Here is a 23,332-nt window from a genome sequence, read left to right as displayed (position 1 = left end):
GCCCAGTTTTGCATCCTATCAATGCCCTGCTGTAACCTCTAATAGCCCTTCACACTATCCACAACACCCCCAACCTTTGTGTCATCAGCAAATTTACTAACTCATCCCTCCACTTCCTCATCCAGGTCATTTATAAAAATCATGAAGAGAAGAGGTTCCAGAACAGATCCCTGAGGCACACCACTGGTCACCGACCTCCATGCAGAATATGACCCGACTACAACCAGTCTTTGCCTTCTGTGGGCAAGCCAGTTCTGGATTCACAAAGCAATGTCTCCTTACTTTCTCAATAACCCTGGTATGGGATACCTTATCAAATGTCTTGCTGAAATCCATATTCACTACATCTACTGCTCTAACTTCATCAATGTGTTCAGTCACGTCCTCAAAAAATTCAATCAGGCTCGTAAGGCATGACTTGCCTTTGACAAAGCCATGCTGACTATTCCTAATCATATTATGCCTCTCCATATGTTCATAAATCCTAGCTCTCAGGATCTTCTCCATCAACTTACCAACCACTGAAGTAAAACTCACTGGTCTATAATTTCCTGGGCTATCTGTACTCCCTTTCTTGAATAAGGGAACAACATCCGCAACCCTCCAGTCCTCTGGAACCTCTCCCGTCCCCATTGATGATGCAAAGATCATCACCAGAGGCTCAGCAATTTCCTCCCTCACCTCCTACTGGAGCCTGGGGTACATCTCATCTGGTCCCAGTGGCTTATCCAATTTGATGCTTTCCAAAAGCTCCAGCACATCCTCTTTCTTAATATCTACATGCTCAAGCTTTTCAGTCCGCTATGTCATCCCTACAATCACCAAGATCCTTTTCCTTAGTGAATACTGAAGCAAAGTATTCATTAAGTACATTTGTACATCCACTATCTCCTCTTGTTCCATACATTCTTTTCCACTGTCACACTTGATTGGTCCTATTCTCTCACACCTTATCCTCTTGCTCTTGTAGAATGCTTTGGGGTTTTCCTTAATCCTGCCCACCACGGCCTTCTAATGGCCCCTTCTGACTCTCCTAATTTCATTCTTAAGCTCCTTCCTGTTAGTCTTATAGTCTTCTAGATTTCTATCATTACCCAGTTTTTTGAACCTTTCGTAAGCTCTTCTTCTTGACAAGATTTACACACCCTTGTACACTACGGTTCCTGTACCCTACCATCCTTTCCCTGTGTCATTGGAACATACCTATGCAGAACTCCACACAAATATCCCCTGAACATTTGCCACACTTCTTCCATACATTTCCCTGAGAACATCTGTTTCCAATTTATGCTTCCAAGTTCCTGCCTGATGGCTTCATATTTCCCCTAACTCCAATTAAATGCCTTCCTAACTTGTCTGCTCCTATCCCTCTCCAATACTATGGTAAAGTGAGAGAATTATGATCTCTATCTACAAATTGCTCTCCCACTGAGAGACCTGACACCTGACTAGGTTCATTTTCCAATACCAGATCAAGTACAGCCTGTCCTCTTGTAGGCTTATCCACATATTGCATCAGGAAACCTTCCTAATATATCTACCTCTAACCCAACCCTAAGCAGGGTACTCCAGGCATCTGTCACTCTCTGTTTTTTGGAAAGAAAACTTGCCCCTCGCATCTCCTTTAAAATTGCCCCTTCTCACCTTAAATGCCCTCTGGCATTAGAAATTTCAACCCTGGGGAAAAAGGTACTGTCTACTCACAGATAGTCTCTTGTAATCTTATAAACTCTAGGATCTCCCCTCAGCCTCTAACGGTTCAGAGAAAACAACCAGTTTGTCCAGATTCTCTAAGAACATGTCCTCTGACGCAGGCAATGTCCTGGTGAACATCTTCTGCACCCTCTCCAAAGTCTCGACATCCTTCCAATAATTGGGCAACCAGAACTGCACATGGCCCAACCAAAGCTTTGTAGAGTATTGGCAAAACTTGCCAACTTTCAGACTAATACTCAGCAAGAAATGAGGAGGGCTAAAAGAAGGCATGAGGTTGCTCTAGCAGACGAGGTGAAGGAGAATCCTAAGGGATTCTGCAGGTATGTTCAAAGTAAAAGGATTGCAAGGAACAAAATTGTTCCTCTGGCAGACCAGGATAGTAATCTTTGCCTGGAGCCAAAAAAATTAGATCTTAAATGGATTTTGTTGCATCTGTATTTACTTGGGAGATGGACACAGTCTACGGAAGTGACATAGAGCAGCAGCAAGGTCATGTATCTTTACAGATTATGGGGAAGGAGATGTTTGCTGTTGAGGCAAATGAGGGTGGTAAATCTCCAGGGTCTGACAATGGTGTTCCCTCGGGCCCTGTGGGAGGCAAGTATAAAAACTTCTAGAGCCCTCGGAGAGATTCTGAAATCATCCTTAGTGACAGGTGAGGTATTGGAGGATAGCCAAAATTGTTCTGCTGTTTAAGAAAGGCTCTAAAATTAACTGGGAAATTATAGGCCAGTAGGCATGACATCAGTATTGGGAATGTTATTGGAAGATATTCTAAGGGACACAATGGATATTTAAGTTTTTGGACAGACATTAGGGATAGTCAGCATGGCTTAATCTGTGGTAGGTTGTGTCTAACTGATTTTACAGAGTCTTTGGAGAAAGTTACCAGGAAAGTTGATGAAGGGAAGGCAGTGATGTTGTCTACATGGACTTTAGCAAGGCATTTGACAAGGTCATGCATGGGAGGTTGGTCAAGAAGGTTTAGTTGCTCAGCATTTAGGATGAGGTAGTAAATTGGATTGGATATTGGCTTTGTGGGAGAAGCCAGAGAGTGGTAGTAGAGAGTTGTCTCTCTGACTGGAGGCACCAGGGGGAGGCGATAGGCAGGTGAGAAGTGGGGGAGGGGAATGATAATGTGGTTAACCAGAACAGCAAATTTGCGGATGACACCAAGATTGGGGGTGTAGTGGACAGTGAGGAGGTCTATCAGAGCTTGCCGCAGGATCGGGACCAGCTGGAAAAATGGGATTAAAAAAAGATGGCAATTGGAATTTCATGCAGACAAGTGCAAGGTGTGGCACTTTGGTAGGACCAACTGGGGATGGTCTTATGCAAAGAACAGTAGGGCACTGAGGAGTGTGGTAGAATAAAGGGATCTGGGAATACAGGTCCATAATTCATTGAAAATGGCGTCACAGGTAGATAGGGTCTTAAAGAAAGCTTTTGACGTATTAAACACAAAGTACACTGCATATTTTGACATATTGGCCTTCATAAGTCAATGTATTGAGTACAGGAGAAGAGCTTATGTTGAAGTTGTTTCAGACTTTGGTGAGGCCTAATTTGGAGTATTGTGTGCAGTTTTGGTTACCTACCTACGGGAAAGATGCAAACAAGGTTGAAAGAGTGCAAAGAAAATTTACAAGGATGTTGCCGGGACTGGAGACCCTGAGTTACAAGGAAAGATTGACTAGGTTAGGACTTTGTTCTTTGGAATGTAAATGAAAAGAGATTTGATAGGCATACCAACATTATGAGGGGTGTAGATAGGGTAAATCCAAGCAGCCTTTTTCTGCTGAGATTGGGTGGGACTATAACCAGAGGTCATGGGTTAAGAGTGAAAGGTGAAAAGTTTAAGGGAACAGAGGGTGGTGAGAGTGTAGAATGAGATGCCAGCACAAGTGGTGCATGTGAGCTTGATTTCAATGTTTAAGAGAAGGTTGCATAGGTACATGGACGGTAGGGGTATAGGGGTCTATGGTGCCAGTACAGGTCAATGGGAGTAGGGAGTTTAAATGGTTCAGCATGGTTTAGATGGGCCAAAGAGTCTGTTTCAGTGCTGTACTTTTTTATGACCCTATCTATTTCCTCCGCTATTTCCACCAGACACATCTTTACCCTCCACCAGGACTTGACGAAGGGTCTCGGCCCAAAATGTCGACAGTGCTTCTCCTATAGATGCTGCCTGGCCTGCTGTGTTCCACCAGCATTTTGTGTGTGTTGTTAATTCTGATCTCTATTCCGATTCCAACGTCACGGTCTATGGCTTCCCCTTCTGCCATGATGAGGATCACCTCATATTCCATCTGGATGCTCTCCCCTCTTCATTTCCCCACTCCAGCCTCACCCTTCTCCTTGCCTACCAATCACCTCCCCCAGTGCCCCCTCCTAATAGATTCCTCCAGTCCTTTACCTTTTGCACCTTGGCCTGAAATGTTGACTGCTTATTCATCTACATCGATGCTGCCTACCCGGCAGAGTTCTTCCAACATTTTGTGTGTGCTGCTGAGGGCAGGAAGTTGTTCTTTGATGTTGAGTGGGTGTCGTTAGGCTTCCCTGATGGTAGGGTCTGGGTGGTAATGCATCCTCTCCGGTGTGGAGCAGATCACGGCCTCTTTCAATGGTGATAGAAGAGGCTAGCTGATTGGCTACTTCTCTGAATTGTTAATAAGATTTTTCTGAACCCGTTTGCATCCTTGTTGAGTATTTCAGAATGCGCTGGTATTGTTGTTTACGGCCGAGGCGGGGATGAGCCGATGCGAACTCTGCGCTGATTGGCTACGTGGTGAGACGGGCTCTTCTGCGTCACTCTTTTACTGTCTTTTCATTGGCTTCGACTTCCTGGTCCGAGGCTGTTCAGTCCAATCGGAATTGGCGGTTGCCCCGACAACTGACGAGGCTGGGAGCCGATTTCCATCCCGGGGCAGGGGTCCCAGAGAGCGGGTAACAGAGAGACAGCGCATCCCGGGGCAGGGGAGCCCGGAGAGCGGGTAACAGAGAGACAGCGCATCCCGGGGCAGGGGAGCCCGGAGAGCGGGTAACAGAGAGACAGCGCATCCCGGGGCAGGGGAGCCCGGAGAGCGGGTAACAGAGAGACAGCGCATCCCGGGGCAGGGGAGCCCGGAGAGCGGGTAACAGAGAGACAGCGCATCCCGGGGCAGGGGAGCCCGGAGAGCGGGTAACAGAGAGACAGCGCATCCCGGGGCAGGGGAGACCGGAGAGCGGGTAACAGAGAGACAGCGCATCCCGGGGCAGGGGAGCCCGGAGAGCGGGTAACAGAGAGACAGCGCATCCCGGGGCAGGGGAGCCCGGAGAGCGGGTAACAGAGAGACAGCGCATCCCGGGGCAGGGGGTCCCAGAGAGCGGGGGGAGACAGCGCATCCCGGGGCAGGGGAGCCCGGAGAGCGGGTAACAGAGAGACAGCGCATCCCGGGGCAGGGGAGCCCGGAGAGCGGGTAACAGAGAGACAGCGCATCCCGGGGCAGGGGAGCCCGGAGAGCGGGGGGAGACAGCGCATCCCGGGGCAGGGGAGCCCGGAGAGCGGGTAACAGAGAGACAGCGCATCCCGGGGCAGGGGGTCCCAGAGAGCGGGTAACAGAGAGACAGCGCATCCCGGGGCAGGGGAGCCCGGAGAGCGGGGGGAGACAGCGCATCCCGGGGCAGGGGGTCCCAGAGAGCGGGTAACAGAGAGACAGCGCATCCCGGAGGAGCGCTACGGTATCCAGACAGGAGAGCCAACAACCCAGCGGACAGGAACTCGGATCGCAGGTGAAGGATATCGCAGCCCGGGGTGCCCGGAGGAGTCCGAGGCAGCGGGAGCCCGGTCACTCGGCGTGATGGATTTACTGCGATCGCTCGGACACCCGGAGGAGCTACTGAATCTGATCAAGTACAAACTGGGTCCCGGGTCCAGCGCCCACCCGAGGGCGGTGAGTACAAACCCACGGGACCCGGAATCGTAACCCCGAACTCAGCTCCCGGTTCCCTTACCCTAACCCAAACCCATTTCCCGTTTCCCTTACCCTAACCCCAACCCCACCTCGCGGATCCCTTACCCTTACCCTAACCCCACCTCCCGGATCCCTTACCCTACCCCTACCTCCCGGGTCCCTTACCCTTGCCCTAACCCCACCTCCCGGATCCCTTACCGTAACCCCAACCCCACCTCCCGGGTCCCTTATCCGTACCCTAACCCTACCTCCCGTTTCCCTTACCCTAACCCTACCTCCCGGGTCCCTTACCCTTAACCCAACCCCACCTCCCGGATCCTTTACCGTATCTCCCGGTACCTCACGAGTACTGAGGGCCTGTGCGACTGAGCTGGGAGAACCACTACAGCGCATCTTCAACATGAGCCTGGAGCAGAGAAGAGTACCCAGACAGTGGAAAACATCCTGTATTGTCCCGGTACCGAAGTTCGCTGATGACACGGCCATAGTGGGGTGTGTCAGGAATGGACAGGAGGAGGAGTATAGGAAACTGATACAGGACTTTGTGATATGGTGCAACTCAAACTACCTGCGTCTCAATATCACCAAGACCAAGGAGATGGTGGTGGACTTTAGGAGATCTAGGCCTCATATGGAGCCAGTGATCATTAATGGAGAATGTGTGGAGCAGGTTAAGACCTACAAGTATCTGGGAGTACAGTTAGACGAGAAGCTAGACTGGACTGCCAACACAGATGCCTTGTGCAGGAAGGCACAGAGTCGACTGTACTTCCTTAGAAGGTTGGCGTCATTCAATGTCTGTAGTGAGATGCTGAAGATGTTCTATAGGTCAGTTGTGGAGAGCGCCCTCTTCTTTGTGGTGGCGTGTTGGGGAGGAAGCATTAAGAAGAGGGACGCCTCACGTCTTAATAAGCTGGTAAGGAAGGCGGGCTCTGTCGTGGGCAAAGTACTGGAGAGTTTAACATCGGTAGCTGAGCGAAGGGCGCTGAGTAGGCTACGGTCAATTATGGATAACTCTGAACATCCTCTACATAGCACCATCCAGAGACAGAGAAGCAGTTTCAGCGACAGGTTACTATCGATGCAATGCTCCTCAGACAGGATGAAGAGGTCAATACTCCCCAATGCCATTAGGCTTTACAATTCAACCGCCAGGACTTAAGAACTTTTTAAAAGCTATTATTAATGCTTTTGAGATAGTGATTTAGATGCATATCATATTTTTTACTGAGTTAAGTATTGTATGTAATTAGTTTTGATACAACAAGTGTATGGGACGTTGGAAAAAAAAGTTGAATTTCCCCATGGGGATGAATAAAGTATCTATCTATATCTATCTATCTTTACCCTGACCTTAACCCCTCCTCCTCACCACCCCCTCACTCATTCCCACCCCTCACAGGACTTTTACTCACTTCCCACTCTCCCCCACCCTCATCCGTAGACCCTCACAGGATAATTTCATAATTTCTGTGAGGCGTCTGGATGACGTGGCTCCCGTGGGGCGCCTGTAACAGTTGACGAGCATCTTTGAGGATGTACCGAATTTGCAGACTGAAATTCTTCACATGTTCGTTGTCTGTGCATGGGTGCAGCAGCACTGAGGCCGTAATCAGAAACAGGTTCGTTATCAGCAGCATCTGTCGTGCAGGGCAAGGCATAAAACCCACTAAAATATCGAAACAGATGCTGCCTGACACTTTGAGTAGATGCCTCTTTGACTGGGACTAGTAGATTGCCTCAGGAATGGGTGCTGAGAATGTTGTTGTTTCCCATCTATATCAACAATCTGGATCATGGTGTGGCTAACTGGATCAGCACCGCAAGATTGGGGGTGTAGTGGACAGCGAGAGAAAATTTACACGGTGTTGCTGGGACGGTAGGAGAAAAAATATAAGAAATTTGAATAAGGTCGAACTTTACTCCCTGGTATTTATAAGGTCGAGGGAAGATTTGATAGAGGAATATGAAATACTGAGGATTAGAGATAGGGGAAATGCAAGCAGGCTTTTTCAACTGAGGTTCGGTGGGACTAAACCAGGGGTCATGGGGTAAGTGAAAGGTGACATGTTTATGGGGAACATGAGGGAAACTTCTTCACTCAGAAGGTGATGAGAATGTGGAACGAGTTGCTGGCACAAGTGGTGCATGCAAACTCAATTTCGACATTTAAAATCATTGTCATAGAAAAGTCAGTTCAGAAACAGGCTCTTTGGCCCATCCAAACCATGCTAAACTATTTAAACTGCCTACATTCCTACATGATTACATTCCTTGACTTCTCTAGTGCCTTTAACACCATCCAGCCCAAGATCTTAAGGCACAAACTAACGGAGATGGGAGTAGACCCTCACATGGTGGATTGGATAGTGGACTACTTGACAGATAGACCTCAGTATGTGCGGTTGGGAGACTGTAGGTCTGACACGGTGGTCAGCAGCACAGGGGCGCCGCAGGGAACCGTACTCTCTCCGGTCCTGTTCACCCTGTACACATCAGACTTCCAATATAACTCAGAGTCCTGCCATGTGCAGAAGTTCGCTGATGACACGGCCATAGTGGGGTGTGTCAGGAATGGACAGGAGGAGGAGTATAGGAAACTGATACAGGACTTTGTGATATGGTGCAACTCAAACTACCTGCGTCTCAATATCACCAAGACCAAGGAGATGGTGGTGGACTTTAGGAGATCTAGGCCCCATATGGAGCCAGTGATCATTAATGGAGAACGTGTGGAGCAGGTTAAGACCTACAAGTATCTGGGAGTACAGTTAGACGAGAAGCTTGACTGGACTGCCAACACAGATGCCTTGTGCAGGAAGGCACAGAGTCGAATGTACTTCCTAAGAAGGTTGGCGTCATTCAATGTCTGTAGTGAGATGCTGAAGATGTTCTATAGGTCAGTTGTGGAGAGCGCCCTCTTCTTTGTGGTGGCGTGTTGGGGAGGAAGCATTAAGAAGAGGGACGCCTCACGTCTTAATAAGCTGGTAAGGAAGGCGGGCTCTGTCGTGGGCAAAGTACTGGAGAGTTTAACATCGGTAGCTGAGCGAAGGGCGCTGAGTAGGCTACGGTCAATTATGGATAACTCTGAACATCCTCTACATAGCACCATCCAGAGACAGAGAAGCAGTTTCAGTGACAGGTTACTATCGATGCAATGCTCCTCAGACAGGATGAAGAGGTCAATACTCCCCAATGCCATTAGGCTTTACAATTCTACTGCCAGGACTTAAGAACTTTTTAAAAGCTATTATTAATGCTTTTTGAGACGGTGATTTAGATGCATATCATATTTTTTTACTGAGTTAAGTATTGTATGTAATTAGTTTTGCTACAACAAGTGTATGGGACATTGGAAAAAAGTTGAATTTCCCCATGGGGATGAATAAAGTATCTATCTATCTATCTATCTACTCCAATCGACCTGCTCAGAACACAGCCCTCCATACCCCTACCATCCACGTACCTATACAACCTTCTCTTAAATGTTTAAATCGAGCTCACATGCACCACTTCCACTGGCGGCTCATTCCACACTCCCACCACCCTCTCACTGAAGAGGTTTCCCTTCGTGGTCCCCTTGAACTTTTCACCTTTCACCCTTAGGCCACGAAAGGCCAGGTGTTGCCGAGTTCCTCCAGCATTGTGTGTGTGTTGCTTGGATTTCCAGCATCTGCCGATCTGCTCTGGTTTGTGTGAAGTGAAAAGGTGCTTGTCAAAATGCCATCCAGACTTCACGATGCACATAGTTACTGAAAGAAAAACAGGATGCAGTTAGAGAGCGCAGTGCGGCTCAATGTGCAAGGGCCACGACCAGGTACAATTGGGAAATCGTCAGTTTCTTCTTTCCGGCAGTTCAGGCGCATTACTGCCCTCCGTAGGATGTATAATTAATTATAGAATTTCAAGAAACTCAAATTCTCGAATATAAACTAGTCGCACGTAGAAACAGAATACTAAACTTTTCAATCAGATGGTGGTTCTCTTGGTGGCCAAACAAAGATTTAATAGAAAAACAAAATACAATTAAGTCAGACAGCCTCTTGAACAATATGCTTCTCTCAATTTTATATGGATTACAACTCAGCAAAACATGCTGAACTGTCTCTGGACTATCACAGTCATATAACCCAGTAGGATGATTTCCTATTATCTTTAACTAACAGTTTAGCCCACAATGTCCCAACCTAAATCTTGTTATTTTCACCATATCTCTACAATTTAAAGAGTAACAGTCTGAGACCTTTTTAACTAGTGGGTGACTAGAAAAGAAATGCCTTCCCTTTAATTCATTTTTCCAATCCTCCTGCCACTTCTTCTCTATACCTTTTTTTAACCTACTTCTCAATTCTGCTCTGCCTAGGGGTATTCTAATTCCTACTTGCCCGCTCTGTAAGGAAGACTTTGCAATGCCATCCACAAATCATCAGTTTGTAGTGTCGTTATTTCATGGGTCCGTATAAGTGTCTTACGGAGTAGAATCTCCGTGATTGGCTGACCACTCATACTGTGATTTGCTAGCTGGACTTGCTGTGAGTTGTGTAAACATTTTTCCGTACACTGATTGGCCGGACCATTTAAGAGTTTTATTATTGGCGAACTGCATGCACTGCGAGCGCTGTCATTTGCTGTCTGTCCCCACCGAGAATTATGATTGGCTGGTCCGAGGTGGGTTGAGCCCCATGTTTGTTGTCTGCGTGTTTTTGGTATGGAAGGAGTGTTCGTCCTCTGAAAGTCCGAGAGCAGAGAGGGCTGAGCGCAGGGTCCGGTCTGTGTGGGTCGGCACGGAGCACAGACATGTACTGTGCAGCCCGCAGTGCCTGGCCCCTGGCCCTGCGTGCTGTGCAGTGTGACTCCCGTCGCACTGCTCTGCCCCAGCCTCGCCTCCTACTCTGCCCCTGCCAGAGGAGCCCGGCTCTGGACAGGCTCTCCTGGGCACCCTGCCTCTCTTGCTGGGCACGGCGAACAGCAGGGAACGGGCCGACCCAGCCGAACACCTCTCCTAGAAAGTCGTTCTTCTCAGCAGCCTCGCTGTCCTCTGAGGTACGGCCCAGGGCAGGGAAAGCAGGGATGATGGTGGGAGACCCTGAGCAGTGGTCTCACAGCGGGCGTGGGAGACTTCAGACGGCAGAATCTTGTGTCTTTCTGTCTATACTGTTCGAATGATATGTTGTCTCCCACGTGTCAGGGTCACGGATGTCTGGGATCGGCTCCACAGCATTCTAAAGGAGGAGGGTGAATCTTGGTACATATTGGCACCGGTGACCAGTAGGGAAGGTCCTGAAGAGAGATTTTAGTGAACTAGGTGGAAATCTAAAAAAAATGCCATCCTGGGTAGTAATCTCTGGATTGGTGCCTGTGCCATCCACCAGTGAGTGTAATAGGATGATTTGGCAGGTGAAAGCATGGCTGAGGAACTGGGGCAGGGGTTCAGATTTCTGGATCATTAGGATCTCTTCAGAGGAAGATATGACCTGTAATTTCCTTGCAGGCAAGTTTGCCAGATCTGTTCGGGAGAGTTTTTTCTGGAAATGGGGAGGGCTATCATTGGGGGTGGTAGGTGACAAGTTTTTGGTTTATTATTGTTAAATGTACCTAGATACAGTGAACTGCTTGTCTTGCAACCTGTTCACAGTTTGAGGGTGCTTGGAAGTAGGTACAGAGGATATATGAGGGGCAAGTTTTTTTTACGCAGAGAGTGGTGACTGCATGGAATGGGCTGCCGGTGATGGTGGTGGAGGCAGAAATGATAGGGTCTTTTAAGAGACTCCTGGATAGCTACATGGAGCTTAGAAAAATAGACGGCTATGGGTATCCCAAGGTAATTTATAAGTTAAGTACATATTTAGCACAACACTGTGGGCCGAAGGGCCTGTATTGTGCTGTAGGTTTTCTATGTTTCTAATGCAGAATAAAGTGTAAAAGTTACCAAGAAAGTGCCGTGCTGGTAAGTGATAAAGTGCATGATCATATGAGGTAGATTGTGTGTATTGCTCTAGATTTGCAGAATCTCTTGTACCTACCAGTCAGAATGCTCTCCACGTACATCTGTAGAAATTTGTAAGGGTTTTTGTTGATGGGGATGGTGGAAGGCAGAAGAGAGGGTGGAGCAGGGCATGGAGGAATGGAGTGAGGGGTGAGCTCCCTGGGACAAGGGTCCAGATATTGCTCAGAATATCTAATGACCATATATTATGTATCAGAGCTTAGAGTCATAGAAATGTATAACACTGAAAAAGGCCCTTTGGCTCACCTAATCCATGCTGAATCCATTTAACCTGCCTACTCCCATCGACCTGCACCGTCCATAGCCCTCCATACCCCTACCTCTCCAAACTTTGCTTAAACATTGAAATCAAGCTTGCATGCACCATTTGTGCTGGCAGTTTATTCCACACTCACGACAGTTTAAATTCTTCTCTGGCTCCTTAGAATAGCTTCCAACAACTTTCCCACAACTGATTCAGATACCAATTTTCCCAGTAATTTCCTCAAAAAGCTCTTAAGATTGGTTAGACATGACCTAGCACACATGAAGCTATACTGACTATCCTTAATCAGACAATATCTGTCCAAATGCTTATATATCCAGTCCCTTTAGAATATCTTCCAATAACTTTCCCACAACTGATATCAGACTCACCAGCCCATAATTTCCTGGTTTCTGCTTAGAGCCTTTTTAAACAATGGAGCAACACTGGTTATCCTCCAATCCTCTGGTACCTGCCCTGTCACTAAGAATGATTTAAATATCTCCGCAAGGGCCCCAGAGATGTCTGCACTTGCCTCCTACAGAGTCTGAGGGAACACTTGTCAGACCCTGGGGATTTATCTATCCTGATTTGCCTCAGGATGGCAAACATCACCTCCTCTGTAATCTGTACAGGGTCCGTGAAGTTAATGCCACTTTGCCTCTGACTCTCACTCCTCTCATTTGGCTCCATTCTAATCTTCCAAAGGAACAATCTTGTCTTGTCGAATCTTTTTGCCCTTAACATATCTGTAGAATCCCTTAAGATTCTCCTTCACCTTGTCTGCTAGGTGGCCTTTTACCCACCTGATTTCTTTCTGAAGTGCTCACTTGCATTCATACCCTCCATAAACACCTCATTTGTTCCTGCTTGCCTATACCTGCTGTGCACCTCCCTTTTTTCCCCTAACTTGGGCCTCAATATCTTTCAAAAACTAAGGTTTCCTAAACCTGTTTACTGTTTATTTTGAAAGGCACAAACAAGCTTGTTTCTCTCAAAATTTCACTTTTGAAGATCTGCCACTTACCAAGTACATCTTGCCAGAAAGCAGCCTGTCTTAATCCACAGTTTCCAGATCCTTTCTGACACCATCAAAATTGGCCTTTCTGCAAATTAGAATCTCATCCCACGGACCAGACCTATCTTTTGCATATTTACTTTGAAACTAATGGCTTTGTGATCACGGGATGCGAAGTGTCCCCCTACACTAACTTCTGTCACCTGCCCTCCCTCATTCCTAAGCATCGCACGCTCCCTCGTTGGGACTTCTATGTACCGATGAACATATTTAACAAGCTCTATCCCATCTAGTCCTTTTACCTTATGGGAGTCCCAGTCAATGTGGAAAGTTAAAATCACCTACTATAACAACCTTATGCTTTTTTTTGCAGCAGTCTTCGATCTCTTTACAAATTTGTTCCTCTAATTCTCTCAAACTGTTGGGTGGTCTGTAATACAGCCCCATTGTTCCTCATTTCCACCCATGATGCCTCACTGGATGAGTTTTCCTGTCTGTCCTGACGGAGCACTGTTGTGGCATTTTCCCTGATGAAGAACTGCACCCCTCCTCCTCTAGTCCCTCCAGCTCTGTCACATCTAAAACAACGGAACTCGGGAACATTGAGCTGCCAATCCTGCCCCTCCTGCAATCGAGCTTCACTAATGGCCACAATGTCATAATTCCAGGTGTTAGTCCTTGTCCATGGCCTTTCCTGCAATATTAATTTGTAGGGTTTTTGATGAGGGGGTGGGTGGAAGTGAGAAGGGAGGAATGGAGGGAGGGGTGAGCTGCCTGGGGCAAAGGGCCAGAACGGCTGCTGCCTACCAGAGCGAAGACTGAGAACTTAAGGCATAGCAGTGGAATCAGACCATTCAGTCCCCGAAGAAGAGCATCTTGGTGGGTTTACTCTACCTCTCAACTTTTTCTCCTGCCTTCTCCAAGTAACCATTTTTTGTGCTGAATATTGAAAGGCCTAGATCGGCTGGATATGGAGAGAATGTTATTCAACAGCCTATCAACCTCCACCTTAAACATATCCAGTGACGTAGCCTCTGCAGCCGTCTCTGGCAATGATTCCACAGATTCACCAGCTCTGGCTAAAGAAATGACTCCTCATCTCCATTCCAAGTGGATGTCCCTCTTTTCTGAGGCTCAGAGTCCTCTCCACATCCACTATATATCCAGGCCTTTCAATATTCAATGAGACCGACCCCCATTCTTCTAAACTCCAGAAAGTACAGGCCCAGAGTCATCCAACAGTCCTCGGACTTTAACCCTTTCATTCCTGGAATCATTCTCGTGCATCTCCTCTGGACCCTCTCCAATACCAACACATCTTGCTTAGATACAGTCTAAAACTGCTCATAATACTCTGTGTGGTCTGACCAATGCCTTATAAAGCCTCAGCTGAAGGTTGAGAGTGTGGAGTGTGGTGGGGAAGGGGTGTGGGCAGGGGTTAGTAGATCCTGGCTGGATAAAGTGTGGATTGTGAAGCAGCTGGGCGGTGATGTGGTATACACGAGGAAATGTTAGTCCTGACGAAGGGTCTCGGCCCGAAACGTCGACAGTGCTTCTTCCTATAGATGCTGCCTGGCCTGCTGCGTTCCGCCAGCATTTTGTGTGTGGTGATGTGGTATATTTGTTTTCCAGGACTCGATAAGCGAGACGTTGAAAACATGCTACATGTATCTGAACCAAACAAGCCGCAGTTTTGCTGCCGTCATTCAAGCACTGGATGGAGACTTAAGGTGAGGTTTCTGGTAGGCTGAGGGAAGAGAGCAGATGCATCCTGCACCCATCAGGGCTGTCCTGGGCAGAGGGAGCAGAGTTAGTGCGATTGCTGGGACTAAGCCAGCCTCCGTCTTGGATTAACTCTGCTGTCTCTCCACAGGCAGGCAGTGTGTATCTTCTACCTGGTACTGCGGGCTCTTGATACAGTGGAGGATGACATGTCCATTCCTCTGGAGGAGAAGGTGCCCATGTTACAGAACTTCCACACCTACCTGTACCAGCCCGAGTGGAGGTACAGCCAGAGTCAGGAGAAGGACCGCCAGGTGCTTCAGGATTTCCCTTCGGTGTGTATTCTCTGCTCTGCCCCCCCACCATGTCCTGCTGGTGTGTGCCTCCCAATCCCCGAACACCCACCCGCACTGTCCCTCCCTCTGCTAATGTGTCCACTGGTGAGTTGGGGATAGTGTACAAGGTCGTCGGAGGCTTTCTTGAGATTTTAACAGGATGCAGAGCTGGGTTTAGAAGTGGCAAATGCACTTTGGAATGTCAGAGCTTGAAGGCAGAATGTGGGATTAATGCGATGAGGTTACGGAGTACCTGGAGGCATATGACAAGATAAACAGAACTCAGCATGGTTTCCTTAAAGGAAAATCCTGCCTGACAAACCTAGTGCAATTTTTTGAGGAAATGTATTTGGATTTTCAGAAGGCCTTTGACAAGGTGCCACACATGAGGCTGCTAAACAAGATAAGAGCCCATGGAATTACAGGAAAGTTACATACGTGGATAGAATGTTGGTTGATTGGCAGGAAACAGAGAGTGGGAATAAAGGGATCCCATTCTGGTTGGCTGCCGGTTACCAGTGGTGTTCCACAGGGGTCCATGTTGGGGCTGCTTCTTTTTACGTTGTATATCAATGATTTGGATTATGGAATAGATGACTTTGTGGCTAAGTTTGCTGATGATACAAAGATAGGTGTCTGTGTCCACAGATACCTCAAAATAACCGAATGCACAAGTTGATAGGGTGGTTAAGAGGCATATGGTGTGTTGGCTTTCACTAGGCAGGGGATTGAGTTCAGGAGCTGTGAGGTAATGTTGCGGATCTATAAAACCTTGGTTAGACCACACGGAATATTATGCTCAGTTCTGGGTGCCTCATTACTGAAAGGGTGTGGAAGCTTTAGAGAGGGTACAGAGGAGATTTATCAGGATGTTGCCTGGATTAGAGAGCACGTCTGTTGATGAAATTTTGAACAAGCTCGGGCTTTTCTCACCAAAGCGAAGGAGATTGCGAGGTGACTTGATAGAGATTTACAAGATGATAAGAGGAATAGATTGAGTGGACAGCCAGAGGTTTACTCCGAGGGCAGAGATGGGTAATACAAGGGGGCATAATTTTAAAGTGTTTGGAGGGATCTCAGAGGTTTTTTTTTACACAGTGGTAGGTGAGTGGTGGTAAAGGCAGTTACATTGGATAGGCATATGACTGATAGTAAAATGGAGAGCTGTGTAGGAGGGAAGAATTAGATTGATTTTAGATTAGGTTAAAGTATCGGCACAACTTAGGGGGCCAAATGGTCTGTACTGTTCTATGTTCTGTGATTGGCTGATGCAGAACATTAAGGCATGTGGCACTTGATTGATCGGATTGAAGAGGGACAGTAGCAGCGGAAGGGTGCTGGATGAAAATGTGAATGAGCTGATCAGTAAGTTTATGGCACAGATGTTGGTAGAATTCTGGGTTGTAAGGAAGTCTTTTCAAAAGATTCAACAAGATATCAGCCAGTTGAAAATGTGGCAGAGAAATAACTTGAGCCACACCCTCCATTGGTTGGCATTGACCATGGATGTAGCATCCCAGCTGTCTGTGATCTGCAGGCAGGGCTGTACAATGTGGGGAGAAGGCTGTTACTGCCCCCTCTCTCTATCCAGCTGTCTATGTGATATGCAGGCCGGGCAGTACAATGTGGGGAGAAGGCTGTTACTGCCCCCTCTCTCTATCCAGCTGTCTATGTGATATGCAGGCCGGGCAGTACAATGTGGGGAGAAGGCTGTTACTGCCCCCTCTCTCTATCCAGCTGTCTATGTGATATGCAGGCCGGGCAGTACAACGTGGGGAGAAGGCTGTTACTGCCCCCTCTCTCTATCCAGCTGTCTATGTGATATGCAGGCCGGGCAGTACAATGTGGGGAGAAGGCTGTTACTGCCCCCTCTCTCTATCCAGCTGTCTATGTGATATGCAGGCTGGGCAGTACAATGGGGAGAAGGCTGTTACTGCCTCCTCTCCATTCAGCTGATGAGTCCATAGGAACAGCAGAAACCCATATACAGTTTGGCACCATATATAGTTACTGTATACATATACTGTATATTGCATATACAGTTTGGCACCAGCAGCATCGCAGGAGTTGCCAGTCAGTGTTGAACTCAACATAGAAGTGTCTTCGGGACTCCAGCTCCCGATTTATTTCGGGGTTTACTCCCAAAGCCTTCACCATGTTTAGCTGCAAGGCAGCAGAGGTTTGAGATAAGAGTTTTCTTTCTCCTAGATGACTTGCAACCACAGCTGACGTGCCCCATCTGCCCGAAGCGATAAGGCATTAGAAACCCACCTTTGCCCCTTGTACTGTCAATAGAAGGGGTTAGTTACTAAACCAGGTGTGAAGGCCAAGAGCTGGATTTGGTAGACAGACAATTTGAGACACACACCATTGGGTCCATTTAAATGGTTATCGTCTTACCCCCCCCCCCCCCCACCCCCCGGCTATAAGAACCTTAAGAAAGCTAGAGAAATAACCAACAGAAATTAATTCACATACGTGTGGAGTGTTGCACTTTGGGAGGTGAAGTGTAACTGGAGAGTATACAGTCCAGGAACATAATACCATAAGATATTGGGATAGAATTGTACATAATATCAGATATTGGGGTTGAATTGTACATAATACCATCAGATATTGGGGTTGAATTGTACATAATACCATCAAATATTGGAGCAGAATTATAGCTGGGAGCTTAATGTCCAAGGATACACATTATATTGAGAGGACAGGCAGTTAGGTAGAGGGGTGGTGTGGCTCTTTTGGTTAAAAAGATGAGATCAAATTAATAGGCAGAGGTGACTAAAGGGTTGGAAGGTGTTGAGTCATTGCGGGTAGAGCTAAGAAACTGGAAGGGAAAAAAGACTTTGATGGGAGTTGTATACAGACCCCCCCAAGTAGTAGTAAGGATATGGCTGACAAATTACAGTGGGAGATGTAACATTGCCCTTTTGGCATGCATTTTCTAACAGTCATGGGGGATTTCAATATCCAGGTAGACTGGAAAGATCAGGTTAGTGCCGGATCCCAAGAGGGGAAATTTCTAGAATGCCTACAAGATGGCTCTTGAGAGCAACTCGTGGTTGAGTCCACTAGGAGATCAGCTATTCTGGATTGGGTGTTGTCCAATGAACCAGATTTGATTTGAGAGTTTAAGGTAAAAGAACTATTTGGGGCAATTGATCATAATACGATAGAATTCACCCTGAAACTGGAGAAGGAGAAGCTAAAGTCAGATGTATCAATATTACAGCAGAATAAAGGGAATTACAGAGGCATCAGAGAGGAGTTGGCCAGGAATGATTGGGAACGAACACTGGCAGGAAGATGGCAGAGCAGCAATGGCTGGAATTTCTGGAAGCAATTGGTAAGGCACAGTATATATACATCCCAAAGAGGAAGAAGTATTCTAAAGGAAAGATGACACAATCGTGGCTAACAAAATATGTCAAAGACAAAATAAAAGCCAAAGAGAGGGCATATAATAGAGCAAAAATTAGTGGGGAAACTAGACTATTGGGAAGCTTTTAAAAACCGACAGAAGGCAACTAAAAAGTCATTAAGAAGGTAAAGTAAGCTAGCCAATAATATTAAAGAGGATTCCAAAAGTTTATTCAGATACATAAAGCGTAAAAGAGAGGCGTGAGTAGATATCACACCACTGGAAAACGATGCAGGAAAGTTAGTAATGGGGCTCAAGGAAATGGCAAAAAAACTGATAAGTATTTTACATCAGATTCACTGTGGAAGACATTTTGCAGTATGGTGGAAATTCCAAGTGTCTGGGATCATGAAGTGTGTGAAGTTGCCATTTCTAAGGAGAAGGTTCTTGGGAAACTGGAAGTTCTGAAGGTAGGTAAGTCACCTGAACCAGATGATGTACACCTCAGGGTTCTGAAAGTGGTGGCTGAAGAGATTGTGGAGGCATTAGTAATGATCTTCCAAGAATCACTGGATTCTGAAATAGTTCTGGAAGACTGGAAAATTGCAAATGTCCCTCCGCTGTTCAACAGGGGGAAGAGGCAGAAGAAAGGAAATTACTGGCTAGTGAGTTTGACTTCAGTGGTTGGGAGGATGTTGGAGTCGATTATTAAGCATGAGGTCTCGAGGTGCTTGGAGGCACATGATAAAATAGGCTAACAGCATTTTGTGTGTGTTGCTTGGATTTCCAGCATCTGCAAAATTTCTCTGTGATAAAATAAGCTGTAGTCAGCATGGTTTCCTCGAGAAAATCTTGCCTGACCAATCTGTTGGAATTCTTTGAAGAAGTAACAAGCAGGGCTGACAAAGGAGATTCGGTTGAATTTTCAGAAGGCCTTCTGAAGGTGTCACACATCATCCTGTTTAACAGATTATGACCCCATGGTATCACAGGGCAGATTCTAGTATGGATAGAGCACTAGCTGATCGGCTGGAGGCAGAGTGGACATAAGGGGAGTGTTTTCTGGCTGTCTGCCGGTTCCACAGGGGTTAATGGTTTGGATGACGGAATTGATGGCTTTGTTACATAGTTTGCAGATGATATGAAGATGGGGGAGGGGCAGGAAGTTTTGAGGAAGTAGAGAGGCTACAGAAGGATTTAGACAGATTAAGAGAATGGGCAAGAAGTGGCAAATGGGAAGCGTATGATCGTGCATTTTGGTAGAAGAAATATAGGCGTAGATTTTTTCTAAATGGAGTGAAAATACAAAAATCTGTGGCAAAGAGACTTGGGATTTCTTGTGCAGGATTTCCTAAAGATTAATTTGCAGGTTAAGTCTTTGGTGGGGAAGGAAAATGCAACTTTAGCATTCATTTCAAGAGGACTAGAACACAAAAGCAAGGATGTAATGTTGAGACTTTATAAAGACCATAAGATATAGGAACAAATTAGGCCATTTGGCCCATCGAGTCTGCTCTACTATTTTATCATGGCCAATCCAATTTTCCCCTCAGCCCTAATCTCCTGCTTCTCCCCGTATCCCTTCATGCCCTGACCAATCAAGAATCTTATCAACCTCTGCCTTAAATGTACATGAAGCCTTGGTCTCAACAGCTGTCTGTGGCAAAGAATTCTGCAGATTTACCACTCTTTCTGAAAAAAAACAAGGTGTGGCACCTTATCAAAGGCCTTCTGAAATTCCAGTACACAACATTAACCAATTTTCCTTTGTCTATCTCACTTGTTATTTCTTAAAAGAATTCCAACAGATAGATAGGTCAGGCAAGATTTTCCCTTGAGGAAACCATGTTGACTACGGCCTATTTATCATGTGCCTCCAAGTACCCTGAGCTCTCATCTTTAATAATCGACTCCAACAGTTTCCCAACCAATGATGGAACTTAACGGGCCAAATGCCCTAATACTGCTCCTATATCTTATAATTAGGCTATTCGGCCCATCAAGTGTCCTCTCCTATTTCATCATGGCTGATCTATTTACTTCTCTATCCCATTCATATGCTTTCATGCCCCGACTAATTAGGAACCTTCACCTGAAACACACCCAATCACTTGGCCTCCACAGCCGCCTGTGGTATCGGATTCCACAGATTCACCATCCTCTGGCTAAAGAAATTCCTCCTCATCTCTGCTGCAAATGGATGTCCCTCCATTCTGAGAGTGCCCTCTAGTCCTAGACACCCCCACTATAGGAAGCATCCTCTCCACATTCACTGTACCCCGGCCTCAGTATTCAATAGGTTTCAATGAGATCTCCACACCCCGCAATTCTTAGTGAGTACAGGCCCAGAGTCATCAATCACTACTCATATGATAAGCCTTTTATTCATAGAACCATTTTCATGAAGCTCCTCTGAACCTTCTCCAATGTCAGCACATCTTAAATATGGGTCCCAGATCTGCTCATAATGCTCCAAGTGAGGCCTCGCCAGTTCCTCAGAAGGTCTCAGTGTTACATTCTTGCTTTTGTATTCTGGTCTTTGCAAAATGAAAGTTAACTTTTCATTTGCCTTCCTCACCACTGACTTAACCTGCAAATTAACCTTCAGGGAATCCTGCAGAGGGACTTACAAATCCTTTTGCACCTTGGATTTTTAAATTTTCTCCCTGTTTAGAAAACAGTCTATGCTTTCATTTTTTACACCGAAAGTGCATGACCGTACACTTCACAACACTGTATTACATCTTCCACTTCTTTACCCATTCTCCTAATCTGTTCAAGTACTTCTGCAGCCTTCCTGACTCCTCAATACTGCCTGCCCTTCCACCTATCTTCATATCACCTGTAAACTTGGTCGCAAAGCCATCAATTCCATCAACCATATCATTGATATACACTTCATAAAGAAACTGTCCCAACACTGATCCCTACGGAATGCCACTAGTCATTGGCAGCCAATCAGAAAAGGCTCCCTTTATTCCCACTCTTTGCCTGCTGCCAATCAGCCAATACTCTATCCATGCTAGTGTCTGTCCTGTAAGACCATGAGCTCTTAAACGCCTCATGTGCGGTAGCTTGTTAAAGGTCTTCTGAAAATCCAAGTACATGGCATCTACTGACTCTCCTTTATCTATCCTGCTGGTTGTCTCAAAAGGTTTCCAATTCAGCTCCCTAAACAATTCCAGTTCATTGCACAAAACACAATCCAGAATAGTTGATCCCCTAGTGGGCTCAACCACAAGCTGCTCTAAAAAGCCATCTTGCAGATACTGTACAAACTCTGTTGGTATCCAGCACCAACCTGAAATCCCCCATGACTGTTGTAACATTGCCCTTTTGACATGCCTTTTTTGACTCCTGTTGTAATTTGTAGTTCACATCCTGCATAACATCTTCCAGTCACAAGCAAGAGAAAGTCTGCAGGTGCTGGAAATGCAAGCACACCTTTCCCTTCCCCATTCCCCACTTTCTGCTCGTCCATTCATCTCTCCCCACTGATCTTTATCTATGCAAACAGAACAAGTGCTCCACCTGCCCCTACACCACCTCCCTCACTACCATTCAGGGTTCCAAACAGTCCTTCCGGGTGAGACGACGCTTCACCTGTGAGTCTGTTGGGGTCATTTACTGTGTCCGGTGCTCCCGGTGTGGCCTCCTGTATATAGGTGAGACCCAATGTGGATTGGGAGACCACTTCACCGAGCATCTACATTCTGTCCATGGGATCTCCCAGTGGCTACTCATTTTAATTCTACTTCCCATTCCCATTCTGATATGTCAATCCATGACCTGCTCCACTGTCGTGATGAGGCCACACTCGGGTTGGAGGAGCAACATCTTGTATTCCGTCTGGGTAGGTTCCAACCTGATGGCATAAACATTGATTTCTCAAACTACTGGTAATGCACTCCCCCTTCAACATTTCCCATCCCCCTTTCCCTCTCTCACCTTATCTCCTTACCTGCCCATCACCTTCCTCTGGTGTTCCTCCCCCTTTTCTTTCTTCCATGACCATCTGTCCTCTCCTGTCAGATTCTCCTTCAGCACTGTATCTCTTTCACCAATCGACTTCCCAGCTCTTTACTTCACCCCTCCCCTCCTGGTTTCACCTATCACCTTGTGTTTCTCCCTCCCCTCCCCTGCCCCCACCTTTTAACTCTAGTCCTCAGCTTTTTTCTCCAGTCCCACTGAAGGGTCTCAGCCTGAAATGTCGACTGTACTCTTTTCCATAGATGCTGCCTGGCTTGCTAAGTTCCTCCAGCGTTTTGTGTTTTGTCTACATCTTCCGATCTATGTTATCTCTTTCTGATGACTTTTTTCTCTTTTTACAGAGTCACCCCACCCCCTCTGCCTACCTGCCTGTCCTTTCGATACGATGTGTATCCTTGGACATGAAGCTCCCAACTATAATCTTTCAGCCATTACTCAGTGATGCCCACATCGTCATACCTGCCAATCTCTAACTTCACAACAAGAGGTTCATCTATTTTATTGCATATACTGTGTGCACTCAAATATAACCCCTTGGTCCTGTATTTGTCACTGTTTTTGATTTCCCCCCCCCCCGCCATGTTACACTGCAACTCATTTCTTGAACTGCAATTTTGCCCAGTGATCTGCCTGTCCTTCCTGACAGTCTCACTACACATAGTTTCTGCTTGTAAACCAACAGCTCCATCCTTACCCCCATCACTCAGTTTCCCACCCCCTTACCAAATTAGTTTAAACCCTTCCCAAAAGTTCTGGTAAACCTGCCTAAAAGGATATTGGCCCCCTCTGGTTCAGATGTAACCTGGTCCTTTCGTACAGGTCATACCTTCTTCAGAAGAGATCCCAATGATCCACTAATCTGAACCCCTGCCCCCTGCACCAGTTCCTCAGCCACATATTCACCTGCCAAATCATCCTATTCTTACCCTCACTGGCACGTGGCACAGGCAGCAATCCAGAGATTACTACTTTTCAGCATTTACCTA

General features: G+C 46.6%; 2 protein-coding genes across 7 annotated transcripts in view; one reads left to right on the top strand and one right to left on the bottom strand.

The window, feature by feature from the left end:
* The window catches only part of gpn1 (GPN-loop GTPase 1), a 137,553-nt gene extending 133,093 nt beyond the window's left edge, over positions 1 to 4,460 (bottom strand). For 2 of the 3 annotated variants that reach the window (XM_073050341.1, XM_073050343.1), the window contains exon 1: positions 4,133 to 4,460. The gene's annotated coding sequence lies outside the window, so the exon portion shown is untranslated. The remainder of the gene's footprint in view (positions 1 to 4,132) is intronic. The other variant, XM_073050347.1, reaches the window with a different exon arrangement.
* A 167-nt stretch (positions 4,461 to 4,627) lies between these two features.
* fdft1 (farnesyl-diphosphate farnesyltransferase 1) overlaps positions 4,628 to 23,332 on the top strand; it is a 29,696-nt gene continuing 10,991 nt past the window's right edge. Inside the window, exons 1-5 of one of the 4 annotated variants that reach the window (XM_073050334.1) lie at positions 4,630 to 5,619; positions 6,447 to 6,465; positions 8,365 to 8,380; positions 14,571 to 14,668; positions 14,812 to 14,995. In XM_073050334.1, the coding sequence (XP_072906435.1) occupies positions 5,556 to 5,619; positions 6,447 to 6,465; positions 8,365 to 8,380; positions 14,571 to 14,668; positions 14,812 to 14,995 (381 nt within the window). In that variant the 5' untranslated portion in view covers positions 4,630 to 5,555. Of the gene's footprint in view, positions 5,649 to 6,446; positions 6,466 to 8,364; positions 8,381 to 10,349; positions 10,713 to 14,570; positions 14,669 to 14,811; positions 14,996 to 18,227; positions 18,342 to 23,332 lie in introns of those variants that run through there. The other 3 variants (XM_073050333.1, XM_073050330.1, XM_073050332.1) reach the window with 3 other exon arrangements.

The sequence above is a fragment of the Hemitrygon akajei genome, chromosome 7, assembly GCF_048418815.1.
Source record: "Hemitrygon akajei chromosome 7, sHemAka1.3, whole genome shotgun sequence".
Lineage (NCBI taxonomy): Eukaryota > Metazoa > Chordata > Chondrichthyes > Myliobatiformes > Dasyatidae > Hemitrygon > Hemitrygon akajei.
Note: the sequence above shows the minus strand (reverse complement) of the source record. Positions and strands in the feature narration are given on the sequence as shown.